The 12,985-nt window shown below is 35.4% G+C and overlaps 3 protein-coding genes across 3 annotated transcripts in view; all 3 read left to right on the top strand.

The window, feature by feature from the left end:
• The first annotated feature begins 3,419 nt into the window (after window positions 1–3,419).
• Window positions 3,420–6,917, top strand: p38 (p38 kinase). Its single transcript, NM_001078490.1, is given in 2 exon segments — window positions 3,420–3,556; window positions 3,558–6,917. Coding segments are annotated over 2 exon segments (1,095 nt in total). The 5' UTR covers window positions 3,420–3,476; the 3' UTR covers window positions 4,573–6,917.
• LOC104266248 (histone deacetylase complex subunit SAP18-like) lies at window positions 6,909–8,294 on the top strand. Its single transcript, XM_009861990.3, has 3 exons — window positions 6,909–7,151; window positions 7,426–7,545; window positions 7,905–8,294. Exons 1-3 carry the CDS (start codon window positions 6,940–6,942, stop codon window positions 8,044–8,046), a joined length of 474 nt encoding a protein of 157 aa, XP_009860292.1. The 5' UTR covers window positions 6,909–6,939; the 3' UTR covers window positions 8,047–8,294.
• Window positions 8,295–10,379: 2,085 nt separating this feature from the next.
• Window positions 10,380–12,985, top strand: part of LOC100186101 — a 9,556-nt gene continuing 6,950 nt past the window's right edge. The window contains exons 1-4 of the mRNA XM_018814028.2: window positions 10,380–10,646; window positions 10,823–11,657; window positions 11,913–11,965; window positions 12,560–12,719. Coding sequence (XP_018669573.1) covers window positions 10,467–10,646; window positions 10,823–11,657; window positions 11,913–11,965; window positions 12,560–12,719 — 1,228 coding nt within the window. The 5' untranslated portion in view covers window positions 10,380–10,466. The remainder of the gene's footprint in view (window positions 10,647–10,822; window positions 11,658–11,912; window positions 11,966–12,559; window positions 12,720–12,985) is intronic.

Below are 12,985 nucleotides of genomic sequence, written 5' to 3'. Positions count from 1 at the left end.
ATAGAAACAAAGGACGATTAAGTGTTCGCAATGTTGGTTCAATTACTGCAGTTGTTGAAATGATTATAACAGGCATAAGGTATGTCAAACTTGTCGGCGTTTGAATTTAATCACTAATGGTTTACCCATATGTGTGTTAAGTCATGTCTGCTAATCTACACACTGTAATAGCTTCAGCAACTTGACTGTGGGCATTTGAGTGGCAACCATAGATAAGTCACTCAAGTTCCTACCCACGAGAATATAAATGACCAAACCAACCAAAAATTATGTCTGCTTATCCACACACTGCAATAGCTTTGGTAATTTGACTGTGGGCATTTGAGTGGCAACCATGGATAAGTCACTCAAGTTCCTACCCACGAGAATATAAATGACCAAACCAAACAAAAGTCACGTCTGCTTATCCACACACTGCAATAGATTCAGCAACTTGGCTGTGAGCGTGGCAACCATGGATAAAAACGTTCGTTTACCGTAGCATATTACTGCCCATATTGTTATACTGTCTGTGACTAACTTCCTATTTTATGTCTTATTTTCAATATAGCAACAAACATAAACGCAAACCAGATTTATATTATTTTAAACATTGATAATACTTTAGTTGTAACTTACCCAAAACAAAAAAAGTAAAAGCGGTTTCACATACTCAGTAATGTTTCAAAATAAGCCGATGTTCTCGTTTCGATACGAACAGTTTGTTGAAAATGTTTTTATTTTTACCGAAAAAATCATAGATCGTTTCCGGTCGTGCTTATTTTGAATTCAATATCACCCACAGAGCAATATAGGTCTACATGGTAACATGTAAGCGGACAAGAGGTGTATGAAACAGAACATCTGTGCTGTAACGATTGTCGTTGCCCCACCACGCGAGGATAATCAAGTTACATTTATTCGTTCATTTAATACCAACCCGTGTTAGCTATGGCAACGTAATATGTTTGGTAAATAGTTTCGTTTGTACTTCTATTAATATTTTGGTTTCGGGTGCAAAGTCAAATCAGATTTGTAAATGTTTTCTTATAGTATAAATAAAGCACACTGAACGAAGTATGAATGTAACTTACTGTATCCTCGCGTGGCCGGAAAACGACAGTCGTTATATTCATACACTTTGTGCGAGTTACCACATATGTTACTTCGTTGACTTTGCTTGGAGTCAAAGTTAAATGTGTTATATTAGTATGGCGGGTGGTGAGTCAATGTTTTATTTGCCATAATAGGCTACCATTTGATCGCAAACAAAGAATATTTACAACATCATATAACCGTATCCCCACAACTCTAAAATGGGATGTGAATTGTTAAAACACGATCAAGAAATGTGGGATTTAGCTACCGGTATCCCATCTCGCCTCACAGCAGCACTATAACACAAATTTGCATTACAGTCGTATACATCTGTTAAACTTATAAACGCTTCGGTCAATGAGGTGGCCGATTTATAACATAGGTGTCTTTTTATAGACTACACCTGTCATACATATTGTAGAGGGTGGTCATAAATGGTTGTTCTTCTCTACGCGCGCTCTATCGTAAACCTCATCCAAATGATCGAAATAACTAGCACACAACTCAACAAATTATTGACTTCTTTATTGACGAGACAACGGTGGCGGAGAACAACGCACGAAACAGTATTCATGAAAAACGACGTGTCCAATATTTGGGCAACCATTTTATAATAGAAACACACACGGTAAAAGGTAAATAAAACGTCCAGTTAGTACGCCTTAATTATTGTACTTTGAGCTTACGCAAAGAAGACGTAAATTCACACGGTTGCCATAATATTAGACACGAAAAACGGTTACTAGAGAGACGTAAGTTGTACACGTTCAATCTCGAGACTTCAGTATATTATGAGGTAAAATTAAAGATGAAATCAACTGCTTCCCCATATCAACCACCACATTTACACGGTTGCCAGAAAATTGGACACGAAAAACCGTTTATTAGAAAGACGTAAGTTGTAGATATTTAGTCTCGAGACTTCAGTATATTTGTTGCAGAGTAAAATTAAAGATTAAATCTACTGCTTCCCCATATTAACCACAACATCATGGTATATTGAAGAAGTTCTATTACCTAACTTATCGCAAATGAAATTTATTCGACGATTGTAAAGATTATTTACGGTCGTGCGACAAACTTTTCTGGGTATATTTTATAGTAGGATAGGGGAAGATGGGGCACCTTTAGCACATAACACCCAAATATCCTGATCTTGAGCATACGGTTTAATAATTCTTTAAATTTTCGTTTTTACCACCAAGTTGGACGATAAAATGGGATGAAAAGTTGTCCCGTCTACCCCCACAGTACTATAAGTTTATTTTTTCTTTCTTATTGATTTTGTTAAAACCGTGGCTAATTATTAGAGCTATGCTCTCTTGTTACTTTTCAGTTTAATTATATTTGAAGCTGAAAAACAAGTTTATATTAATATTTGAAAATTGCTGAAATTATTAAAATGTTAAATCAACTGATATAGTGTTTAATCAACCTACAATATTGGTTTACACTTTCTGTAAAAGGTAAAAGCTGTTCCCCAAACAGAAACGAAAAATTATTTTTTTAATATTCTCTGTCATTTTGCCGCACGGTGATGCAATTTAAAACAATTTAATTCAGGGGTCGAAAAGTTTAATCATGTAATTAACTTTAAGTTCCTGTTTTATAATTAGAACTAAGGTCTAGATTTAGGAAATTGCTTAGTAATTAGCTATTACGGGTAACAATTTATAAGTCTGGTTTAATTGTAAAATGAGCTTTTAATTTTTCGCGATTCAGTTCAAATTTTGCAGACGTACTAACTTTAGAATACGTGTTATGAATATTTTGCTAACTGTTGTAGTTTTTTTCGGTAAAGTATCGACTTATATTATATATATTGTTTTATATTTGCTAGGAATTTGTTTTGGTGCATTTTGTTAGACTGATATGCAAAATAGTTGGCAGAAATTATAAATAATAAAATGTACTTTTATTTTATTTTAAATTTGTTTTGTAATATCAAACCTGATGTATAATTAAATTAATCTTAAACTTGAAAGTTTAGAATACCAACTTTGTCAGGAATCTTATTTATTTTTATATCTTCCGGCAGACAAAATTCGGGTTAAAAAGTAATTTAATTAAAATTATCAAAAAGCGCAATTGTTTCAGCCCCAAATTTAAAAAAAATAAAACTTGTTAGCAGTAAATACTAACCTGCCATATTTAATCTGCTAACTCCATTCTCATTGGTTAATTTATCTGATCTTCATATCGTATTCGAAGAGTAAAAACTTAATATATAGTATCTTCCCCCACTCTACTATATTATGTTTAACTTAAAACTAAATTAAATTGAAATTAAATTTAAATTAAAGCCATAAATTAAATTTTAACATCTTGGTTAGCAAGTAGATCTTGCTAGGAATATTTTAAAGTTTATTTTTATTAAAAATTATCAAAACATTAACAAAATGGCTGAAATGACAAACAACATGGCGAGCATAACGTTCAACCATTATGAGTTGAATAAAACTGACTGGGAGGTTCCTTCTAAAGTATGAGGACTTGATCCCCATAGGCTGCGGTGCTTATGGGAGTGTGTGTTCTACTTATAACTCTGAGCTTAAAATGAGAATGGCCGTCAAAAAGTTGGCAAGACCGTTTCAATCTGTGACGCACGCTAAGCGAACATACAGGGAACTGAGGTTACTGAAACACATGCATCATGAGAATGTTATCGGGCTGTTGGACGTCTTCACACCAGCTACTACATTGGAGGGATTCACGGACATGTACCTCGTCACACACTTAATGGGTGCAGACCTTAACCAGATCATAAAATCACAGAAGTTGACAGACGACCACGTCCAGTTTTTAATTTATCAAATCCTAAGGGGTTTGAAGTACATTCACTCTGCAGGGATCATACATCGAGATCTCAAACCAAGCAATATAGCAGTGAACGAAGACTGTGAACTGAAAATTCTTGACTTTGGTCTGGCTAGACTCACAGATGACCAAATGACCGGATACGTTGCAACGCGATGGTATAGAGCGCCTGAAATTATGTTAAACTGGATGCACTACAACCAGACTGTAGATCTATGGTCTGTTGGTTGCATTATGGCCGAGCTGCTCACTGGAAAGACCCTATTCCCAGGCTCTGATCATATTGACCAGTTAAAGTCAATAATGAATCTTTGCGGGACGCCGAGAGAGGATTTATTGGAGAAAATAATCTCGCAATCGGCGAGAAATTTCATCAAAACGCTTCCCATAATCCCTAAGAAGGAATTTGTCAATGTTTTTGTCGGCGCCAACCCCAAAGCCGTGGACCTGCTTGAAAGAATGCTGGTGCTTGACACTGATTGCCGACTAACTGCCAGCGAAGCGCTACAACACCCCTACCTTGAGAAGTTCCACGACCCCGATGATGAACCGAGCGCCCCACTGTACGACAAATCTTACGAAGACGCAGAAATATCGATTGATGAATGGAAACAGCTAGCGTACGATGAGATTATAAACTTTGAATTTTCGCCGGATCTTATCGCTGATTTCCAGTGAAAATTCCTTAAAGACGATACATATGTGCACTGGCCTAAATGCTTAATTTTATTTGTTTATTTTTATTGGATTAGAATCAGTTGTATTTTTTGGCATATTGTTGGATTTTTGTGTATTATGTAACTTTATGCATATGCTGTTTCCAAACCACAGCATACCCACGGTATTATAATTTCATGCAGTGGCGCAGCCAGGGGGGTTTAGGGGGTAGCGACCCGCGACCCTGCCCTTTTAAACCAAAAAAAAAAATAATTAAAAAAAAAAAATTTGAAATTTTTTTATTAAACCCGCCCCTCTTATTTTTTTTTTGGCTGCGCCACTGATTTCATGCATTATTGTAATGCATGTTTGCTTCCAATTAGCTATAAGAATATAATAGTTACTTTTAAATACCAAGACGAATTTTAAGCTCAAATGTTTGAGTTAGTTTGACCATATTAATAATGTAAAAGCTTTTTTTTTCTAAATGTTTATAATTTTACACCCACCAAGCTTCTGTACCTTTAATATTTAGTTGACTTTTACTTTGGGAGGTACTTTGAAATTTAGGAGGTTTTTTTAAACAGTCAATATAAGAATTTTAACTCCTAATAGTTAAGTAATGGCAGATATATGATTAGGAATTTTAACTCAGAACAAAGTTGTCTTTTATATTTTGTTCATTTTATTAAGAGTATATTTTATCAGGCTATCTTTGAATGAACAATCTTTATGTATATTCTTGTAATTATCGCTTCATAATGATTAACGTATTTGCTTTATGATGTCATAAGTCCCCTTTGCTTACTAACTTTGCAACTTAGCAGTTTTTTGAATGGTTTTTGTGTATCCTGTTTTACACCTTAGAACTAGTCTATTTGCAACAGTTGCGTTTCTAAAACAAAATATTTATAACTGGTGCGTAATGATAATAATAGCATAATAGACAGACACTGTTCTAAAGTTGATATTTTTTGAACTTTCAAATATTGTTGCACTACTATTCATAGGCACCAAACTTTATAAAATTCAGGGGAGGCAAGGATAGCCCACACTTCCACCCCAGGTTTGGTTTTTTTTGCACTAATTATGTTGAAATTATTAATTGTTAAATTGTCGCTTAATTTTTAAAACTGACATATATTTTTTTGCATTGTCAATCAAATATTACAACAGTGCCTTTGTTTGATTTGGAGCAAAATGTCTAAAATATCCCAGTTTTTAATCTAAAACCTAATTTTAAAATTCCCCCTCAAAGTCATTTAATTTGCAACAAATCATTAAAACACAAAATAGCAATATTATATTAGGGTGAAAATTGTCATTTTACCCTCCAATAATTTTGGCTTTGTCAGTCCATGTTGTCTACTAATATTTACGAGTTAAGGCTTTTCCAACTTTTCACAACGAAATATTTTTCCAACTTGTTAAAACCAGTTTATGTACCAAACCATAGGCATGCCATGTTCTCTCTAGCTGTTTCTGCCTTTTAGTTGCCAAATCTTTAAAACAAGCCCATATTTTAATTCTACTGAAAATAGTTTGAGTAAAACTTTTAAAGGATAAATCCAGCTCTTGTGGTTTTGCAATATTATTGTTATTGTTTCCATCTTTGCGTGTTTCCGTGTTCGCTTCCACACAAGTTTTAGTTCTCATAACATGAAATCTTAAATAGAACGACTGTTAAATCTTACAACCTAAATAAAATTGTACAGACTACATCTTAAATAATGTAAACGCACATGTTTAAAAATGCCTAAATAAAACTAAACAAACATTTATTGTAAATAAATCTCTTAAGATAAAAGTTAAAATGGCGTTATCTCAAAACCTAAATAAAAACGTAAACAATTGGCAGTTTAAATTATGCAAACAAACATGTTTAAAACATTTATAACTTTAAATATTTATTTCCTTGTACATTTCTTAAGATAAAATCCAAAATAACAGCACTGTCACATGTCACGTCTTACAGCCCAAAATAAGATTAAAAAATGACAGTTTAAAACACACTTGTGGCTAAGTTGTAATTGTGACTTTTTTGAGTTGTATGTTTTTACTGGTATTTGACTATTTGTATAGAAGTTTATTTTTCTGTCATTTTTTTTCGTACAATCTTTTAAATGCATGGTTTCATTGTTAAAATATAATGGTCATTGTTAAACTACAATCGATCTGTGAAATTCAGTCTTTAATATGTGTTTTATAGATATTGGTATTATGTTAGTTAATGTACGAAATGGGCATATAAAAACTTGCATGAGTTGTTTAAAAGTCCGCTAATATAATGTTTCTATATTAAATTGTATATTGTTTCTATTTTAAGCTTGTATAATGTTTCTATTTTTCGCACTTTTTCTCGTTAGGTCATAGGGATTTTAAGTTAAGATGCCTCAAGGTAGAATTGAAGACAGATTGCGCAGTGTTGCACAAGATGCACCAGTGGTGCCCGAGAAGGTCATAGAGACCAAACCGGTCGACCGGGAAAAGACGTGCCCTCTACTGCTTCGTGTGTTCGTTTCAGACAACGGTAGACATCATAGAATGGAAGAATTTTCAAGAACCTCGTTGCCAGGAAATGAACTTCAAATATATACATGGTATATGGGAAATCAATGTCATTTATTTATCCTCTCATGGTACACCTCCTGCTCGCATACAAGTTACCATGTATGTAACTTATTTATCCTTGCATGGTAGGGCAATGACAGTCGTTATAACATGGGTGTTCTGTTTCATACACCTCATGTCAGCTTACGTGTTACCATGTGTGTTACTTAGTGGGTGATTATTTTTGGGGATTTTATACGACAAGCCTTGAACCCATTAACTCTGGGTTAGAGGCAGGCATGATAACCACTGTTGTTTTTCCAGGATGGATGCCACACTTAAAGAATTAACAAGCTTAGTCAAAGAAGTACGACCAGATGCAAGAAGAAAGGGGACCACATTCAAGTTTGCTGCAGTATATCCTGGGACCATGGGCAGATACAGGTATTACTGTGCATTGATTATACTTTGCCATCATTAGGGTCTGATTGATAAGGAATAAAAAAGGGTAATGGACTAATAAGCCTACATACCACGCCTCACTGGAGACTTCACTCATACAGAAGATACTGGGCAACAAGTATCTGGCTTTAGGTGTGGCTTACCAAAGGACCTCACCCTTATAAAACTGGGTAGAAACAGTTTATGTATTGTAATAGTTACAATTACTGTAACACATTAAGTATTATCTACACCATTAGTATTATCATATAACACAGGATATATTATCATATAGCTATCTAAATATTATGCTTCCCAAAGAGGGAATTGTAACAATAACATGACACTTCCTTATGCTGCAGGTTAAAGGACATTGGACAGACCGTCGGCGGGCATAAGGGCCCTGATGACGCCATTAGTCTCGCTTCTCAAAAATTCCAAATCGGAAATTTTATGGACATAGCAATTTCACTGCCGCGAGATCAAAGGCAGCAGCGGTATTAACAGACTTGTTTGTAATGAATCGTGATTATTGATCAACAAAGAAGAAACATTTCACATGTTTTCATTCAACTATATTTTAGCAGTTGACCCAAAGTTTTTTGTATCAATTCAAAATGGGGATTGTCACCCAAATTCTGGAAATTTTGTGCTGAAGTAATGCTGCTGGTCCGCTATTGTGACAATTTACAATCATTCTAACATGGCTTTATAAAACGAAACGGTTTTTAATAAAAGATGAGAAAATTTTCCATGATGAGTTGTGTTTCTTATGTAACCTAAACTTGGGCCTTCTTGTGTAAAATAGAACGCCTGTGTTATAACGACTATCATTGCCTCGCGAGGATAAATAAGGTATATACATGGTGACCTCGCACAAGGTGTATGAAACAACACCTGTGTTATAACAACTGTTGCTGTTACTCAAAGATAAAAGTTACATTCATTCCTTTTATTGTATCTATATTACTAAGTACATTGCAAGAAATTAAATAAAGCACCTTGATTCGAAAGAAATATATGAAAACATCATAAAACAAACATTATACATACACAAGGAATTTAAAACAGTCTATTTTTTTAAGTTGACACATGGTAGGTACTAGGTAGTAATATAAAGCTTATAAAACATTTTAAAATTACTGTCATGACCTAGCTATAAAAAAGAAGCGTTCTAATTATTATACAGCTTTAAAAATTGTGCAAAAATCGCATGAATTTATCAAAAACCTTAACACAAAGCATAGTTATACCATTTTAAAAAGAATGATTCTAACTTCAACACGGTTGAGCTCATGTTTTTGAAGTCAACAGCATTAATTAGGCATCGGACACGATTGTAAAACTGTTTATCAGCAATGTTATTGTGAGGTGTAAGAAGGTACTGTGAAGCATCATTGCAACCCCAAGAACAAGGTAGTTGGTTCACTACATCTGGGTTAAAAAAGGCGATGATATTTAAAATATCTTTTGCAGGAGACTTGAACCAATTTTCAAATAGTTTGCAAACAGTAAGCAACATATAAGGCTGCCATGTTGTTTTAATTGTACCATAATTCTCTCTCGTAATTGGGAAATCACTGCCTTGTTTTTGAATAGGGATTTCAAATACAGTTTCCCTAATTCTTGCCATGTCAAAAAGCATTATATCAGAGTGGAAAATTTGCTGGATTACTTGATCATTTTCCTGCTTTTTAGAGCTTTGTTCTTTTTTATACAGCGGTAAAAGTGATATAGCATTATGCTCTGTATATTCTAGTAAATTTCCCCACAAACTGTCGGGGCTAGTTAGAAATATAGACCCACTTTTGACGTAAATAACATGCTCTAATTTAGAGAGAATATTAGGCAAGAAAAGAAATGACAGTTGGCAAGAAGAAGTGTCAAAAGTGTTGTTTAGTTGGAAAATAGATTCAGGATATGTTGCATGGTGAAAATGAAACGCAACTCTGTGTTTAATTTTGTTAGGCCACTTGTCCAATTCAGACATAAAAATATGGTACAGTCTGTCTTCTGTAAAGATATGAAAATGCACGATTTTAGACGTGAGTATAGCAGCGGATTTCATTGTAACAAGAGCGTCATGTGCAGCGTCGTTTTGGACGTGAGAATCGCATGCAAAAACTACAATGTTCATTTCTTTAAGCTGCATTCGACGGGCTACACCCATACGTAGTGCAAATTCATGTTGACGTATTTGAGAATCGCTCGGTCTCAAAGCTTCAGGATAATGGTCGTAATTCGGCTTCGGAAATGCCCATTTCCATGTGTACATGAAAACTAGAATGGCCAAAACTATGGAAAACGTCCATTGCTTTAAAGAGCTCAAAGAAATAAGCTCTCGCCGGTCTAAATCGTACACTTCGTTTCTAAAATTACGCCAAGATTCCATTTCGTACACGGAACATCTAAAATCGACCTTTTAATACTTTTTGTACCTTTCAAAGCAAAAGAAGAAGTACTGCATGTTATTTACATTAGCAACCATCGCAAAGCCGAAGACAGAATAGATATTAAAGCGTTTTGTATCTCGCGGGCCTTGAAATGGCATAATATAATTTGTAAAACCGTATGCATTTGAATATTACTGCACATTTGAACAATTGCAGTATCTCAGTTGTTTATTATACACAAACAAAGATCGTTTTAAAATATAATGACAACATCTATTGGTTTTGTAAATAAAACAATATATTGTTTCATGTACCTATTTTGTCTAAAATGAAATAAATAACTGTTAAACAAGTCCTTAACTTCTGTTGTCCCCAAATGTTTCCATTTAAATGACCAAATTATCAGTGCATGACGGTAACAATTCTCATATTGTTAGTGAATAGAGAAAGGCGCGGACAGCACTTTTTGCATTGTTTTGATAGAAAATGTGAAGTTGGTGTGTTTTTTTAGCAATAATAACATTCTAAAACATGGAAAAAGCGAGACTACAACACCTAAAGAAGCTACAACAGCGTAGAGTTCGATTTCAAGGCAAAAGAACGGTCGTGAATGAACCTACAGAGAATGCCAACAATAATTCTAACGAAGGATTGACAAGACACACTCGTCATCAAAGTTACAACTCTTTCAATGCCCACCCTAAGGACACGGTAAATATTTCTTAATTTTTTTTGTAAAAATTTGTAAAATCCAACTGTGGCATGACATGCTGTAGGACCGCAACCATATAGAATAGAACGTGCATATCAACGTGTGTTATAATGACTGTCTCTGCCTCCCACGCGAGGGTAAATAAGTTACATTCATAAATATATCTTTATTTCAGAGATCAACTCAACATGGTAACCCCACCATTCACCTTCAAAACCCAGGACCTCACAACTCGACACAGATCGATACCAACTGTGATAACCGTAATCCTACAGCTCCCTCTAGCGGCCACATTCACCCATATTACCAACGGTTCAACTCATCTTCATGTCAACCGGCATACTACGTTCCCGGATACCCCGTTGCCATGCCGACCAACGCTGCTCCCTTCTTCTACATGACACCTAATGGAAGAATGCCGATATTTCCGCAGCAGCGTCTCCGAAACTTTCTCTGCTCAGAAAGCGTGATCGCCAACTCTAAAGACAACCAGGAAATGAACAACGAAGATGAAAACGACGACGTATTCGCTTCCGGGACATCAAACATACCATGTCACCTACAGGAGTTACACAACAGTCGTAAAAGAGCTCACAGCGCTGGAGATATGGGCTTACTACGCTGCAACCAATACCAGTTCCCTATTCTCAACCATGGGGATTTCCCATCTCACCCTAATTACCCCAACACCCTGCACAATACTGAAGTTTTAGAACCCCCTACCAAAAAGCCCGCAACTGGGTCCAATTTTTGCCCCAATGGTTCTACTATAATATACCAACCAGGGTATTTACCCACGTCTACTATAAGACCCCCACCTCCCCCTTACCCAACCACTATATCTGATACCCAGAGGAAAATTCCAACGACCAGCAACCTGTCAATCAAACACCAAGATGTAGCAGAACAACCTCAAGCAAGAAAACTCAATCGAACCCCATTAGTTGTCCATAGTAAATCTACTGTGTATAACCCACAGACCAACGTTTCTACTCCAGTAGAAACCAAAGGTAAGTGCAAATAAAACAAAATATCTTCGCACGAACTATTTTATATAGCAATGTATTATCCGCGCATTTTGACCGATACTGATTATCGGTAAAACGTAAATTTCGGCTGACCTTTAGTTGTCAGCACCCCAAAATATTGACAAGGTGTGCGCCATTAAGAGTAATATACACTTTTTATAAAATATAAAATAAAGAGGTGTCTTATCTTCCCCCACCCTACTATAGTTCAAAGTTTAAACTAATTTTATATTTTAGTTTGTGATTACAAAGCTGAGAAGAAATGTCGAGTAAAGCAAGTTGTTGAAAAGGTGAGATGAATGGTAACGCTATATCTTAACCTGTGCATTGAACTACTTTCTATTTTACTTTGTTTGAATGATATTATCCTTGTGTGGCAGAATAACGCCAGTTGTTATAACAGGTGTTCTGTTTCGTACACTTCTTTATGTAACTTATTTATCCTCGCATGGCGGGGCAACAACAGTCATAATAACACGGGTATTCTGTTTCGTACACCACTTGCCCGCTTAGGAGTTACCACGTATGTAACTTATTTGTCCTCGCATAGCGGGGCAACAACAGTCATAATAACACGGGTGTTCTGTTTCATACACTTCGTGCCCGCTTTCGAGTTACCACGTATGTAACTTATTTGTCCTCGCATGGCGGGGCAACAACAGTCATAATAACACGGGTGTTCTGTTCCATACACCTCGTGCCTGCTTTCGAGTTACCATGTATGTAACTTTGTAAATAATTGCTTTTATCTGTATGGATAACAATTTGTTTGGCTGGCAATTGTCTTTCCCAAGCAGCCAAACTGCCAAGCATATAACATATACTAGATACTACTACTAACTACTACCATCTATTAAAATTATATTTTTCCATATATTTTACAGAAACAAAGTTGTAGCGCCCCACACAGTGAGGTTTTGAGCCAAGAACCTTCAGCAACCACTTCCAAGTCTTCATTTGTTAAGAAATCTATTCTATCTTCAAAGTCACAACCAGTGAAAAAGAAAGTGGTTTGGACTGATATGGCTGCTGCTAATGAACCAGGTATGTAGAGGGTCTAATATGTTTAAGTTAAAAGTATGTCTATATAAAACAACACCCCTTGCCTCATATGCTTCTGATTTTATTCTATATGGGTGAGGTTCTTGTTGTGGACCTGGGATTTAGGCCAGGTTTTGCTCATTTCATTAACACCTTTTGTACATTTTCAGTGTTAGATGAGACAAGAGTGAATGTTACAAGTACCAAGCTGGTCTTTATATAACACTCACTGTTGTCTTATCTAACAACTGAGTTGGTCAAATATAACC

This window comes from Ciona intestinalis, chromosome 11 (genome assembly GCF_000224145.3).
Source record: "Ciona intestinalis chromosome 11, KH, whole genome shotgun sequence".
Classification (NCBI taxonomy): Eukaryota; Metazoa; Chordata; class Ascidiacea; order Phlebobranchia; family Cionidae; genus Ciona; species Ciona intestinalis.
The sequence above is the reverse complement of the archived record's forward strand: the minus strand, read 5'-3'. Positions and strand labels throughout refer to the sequence as shown.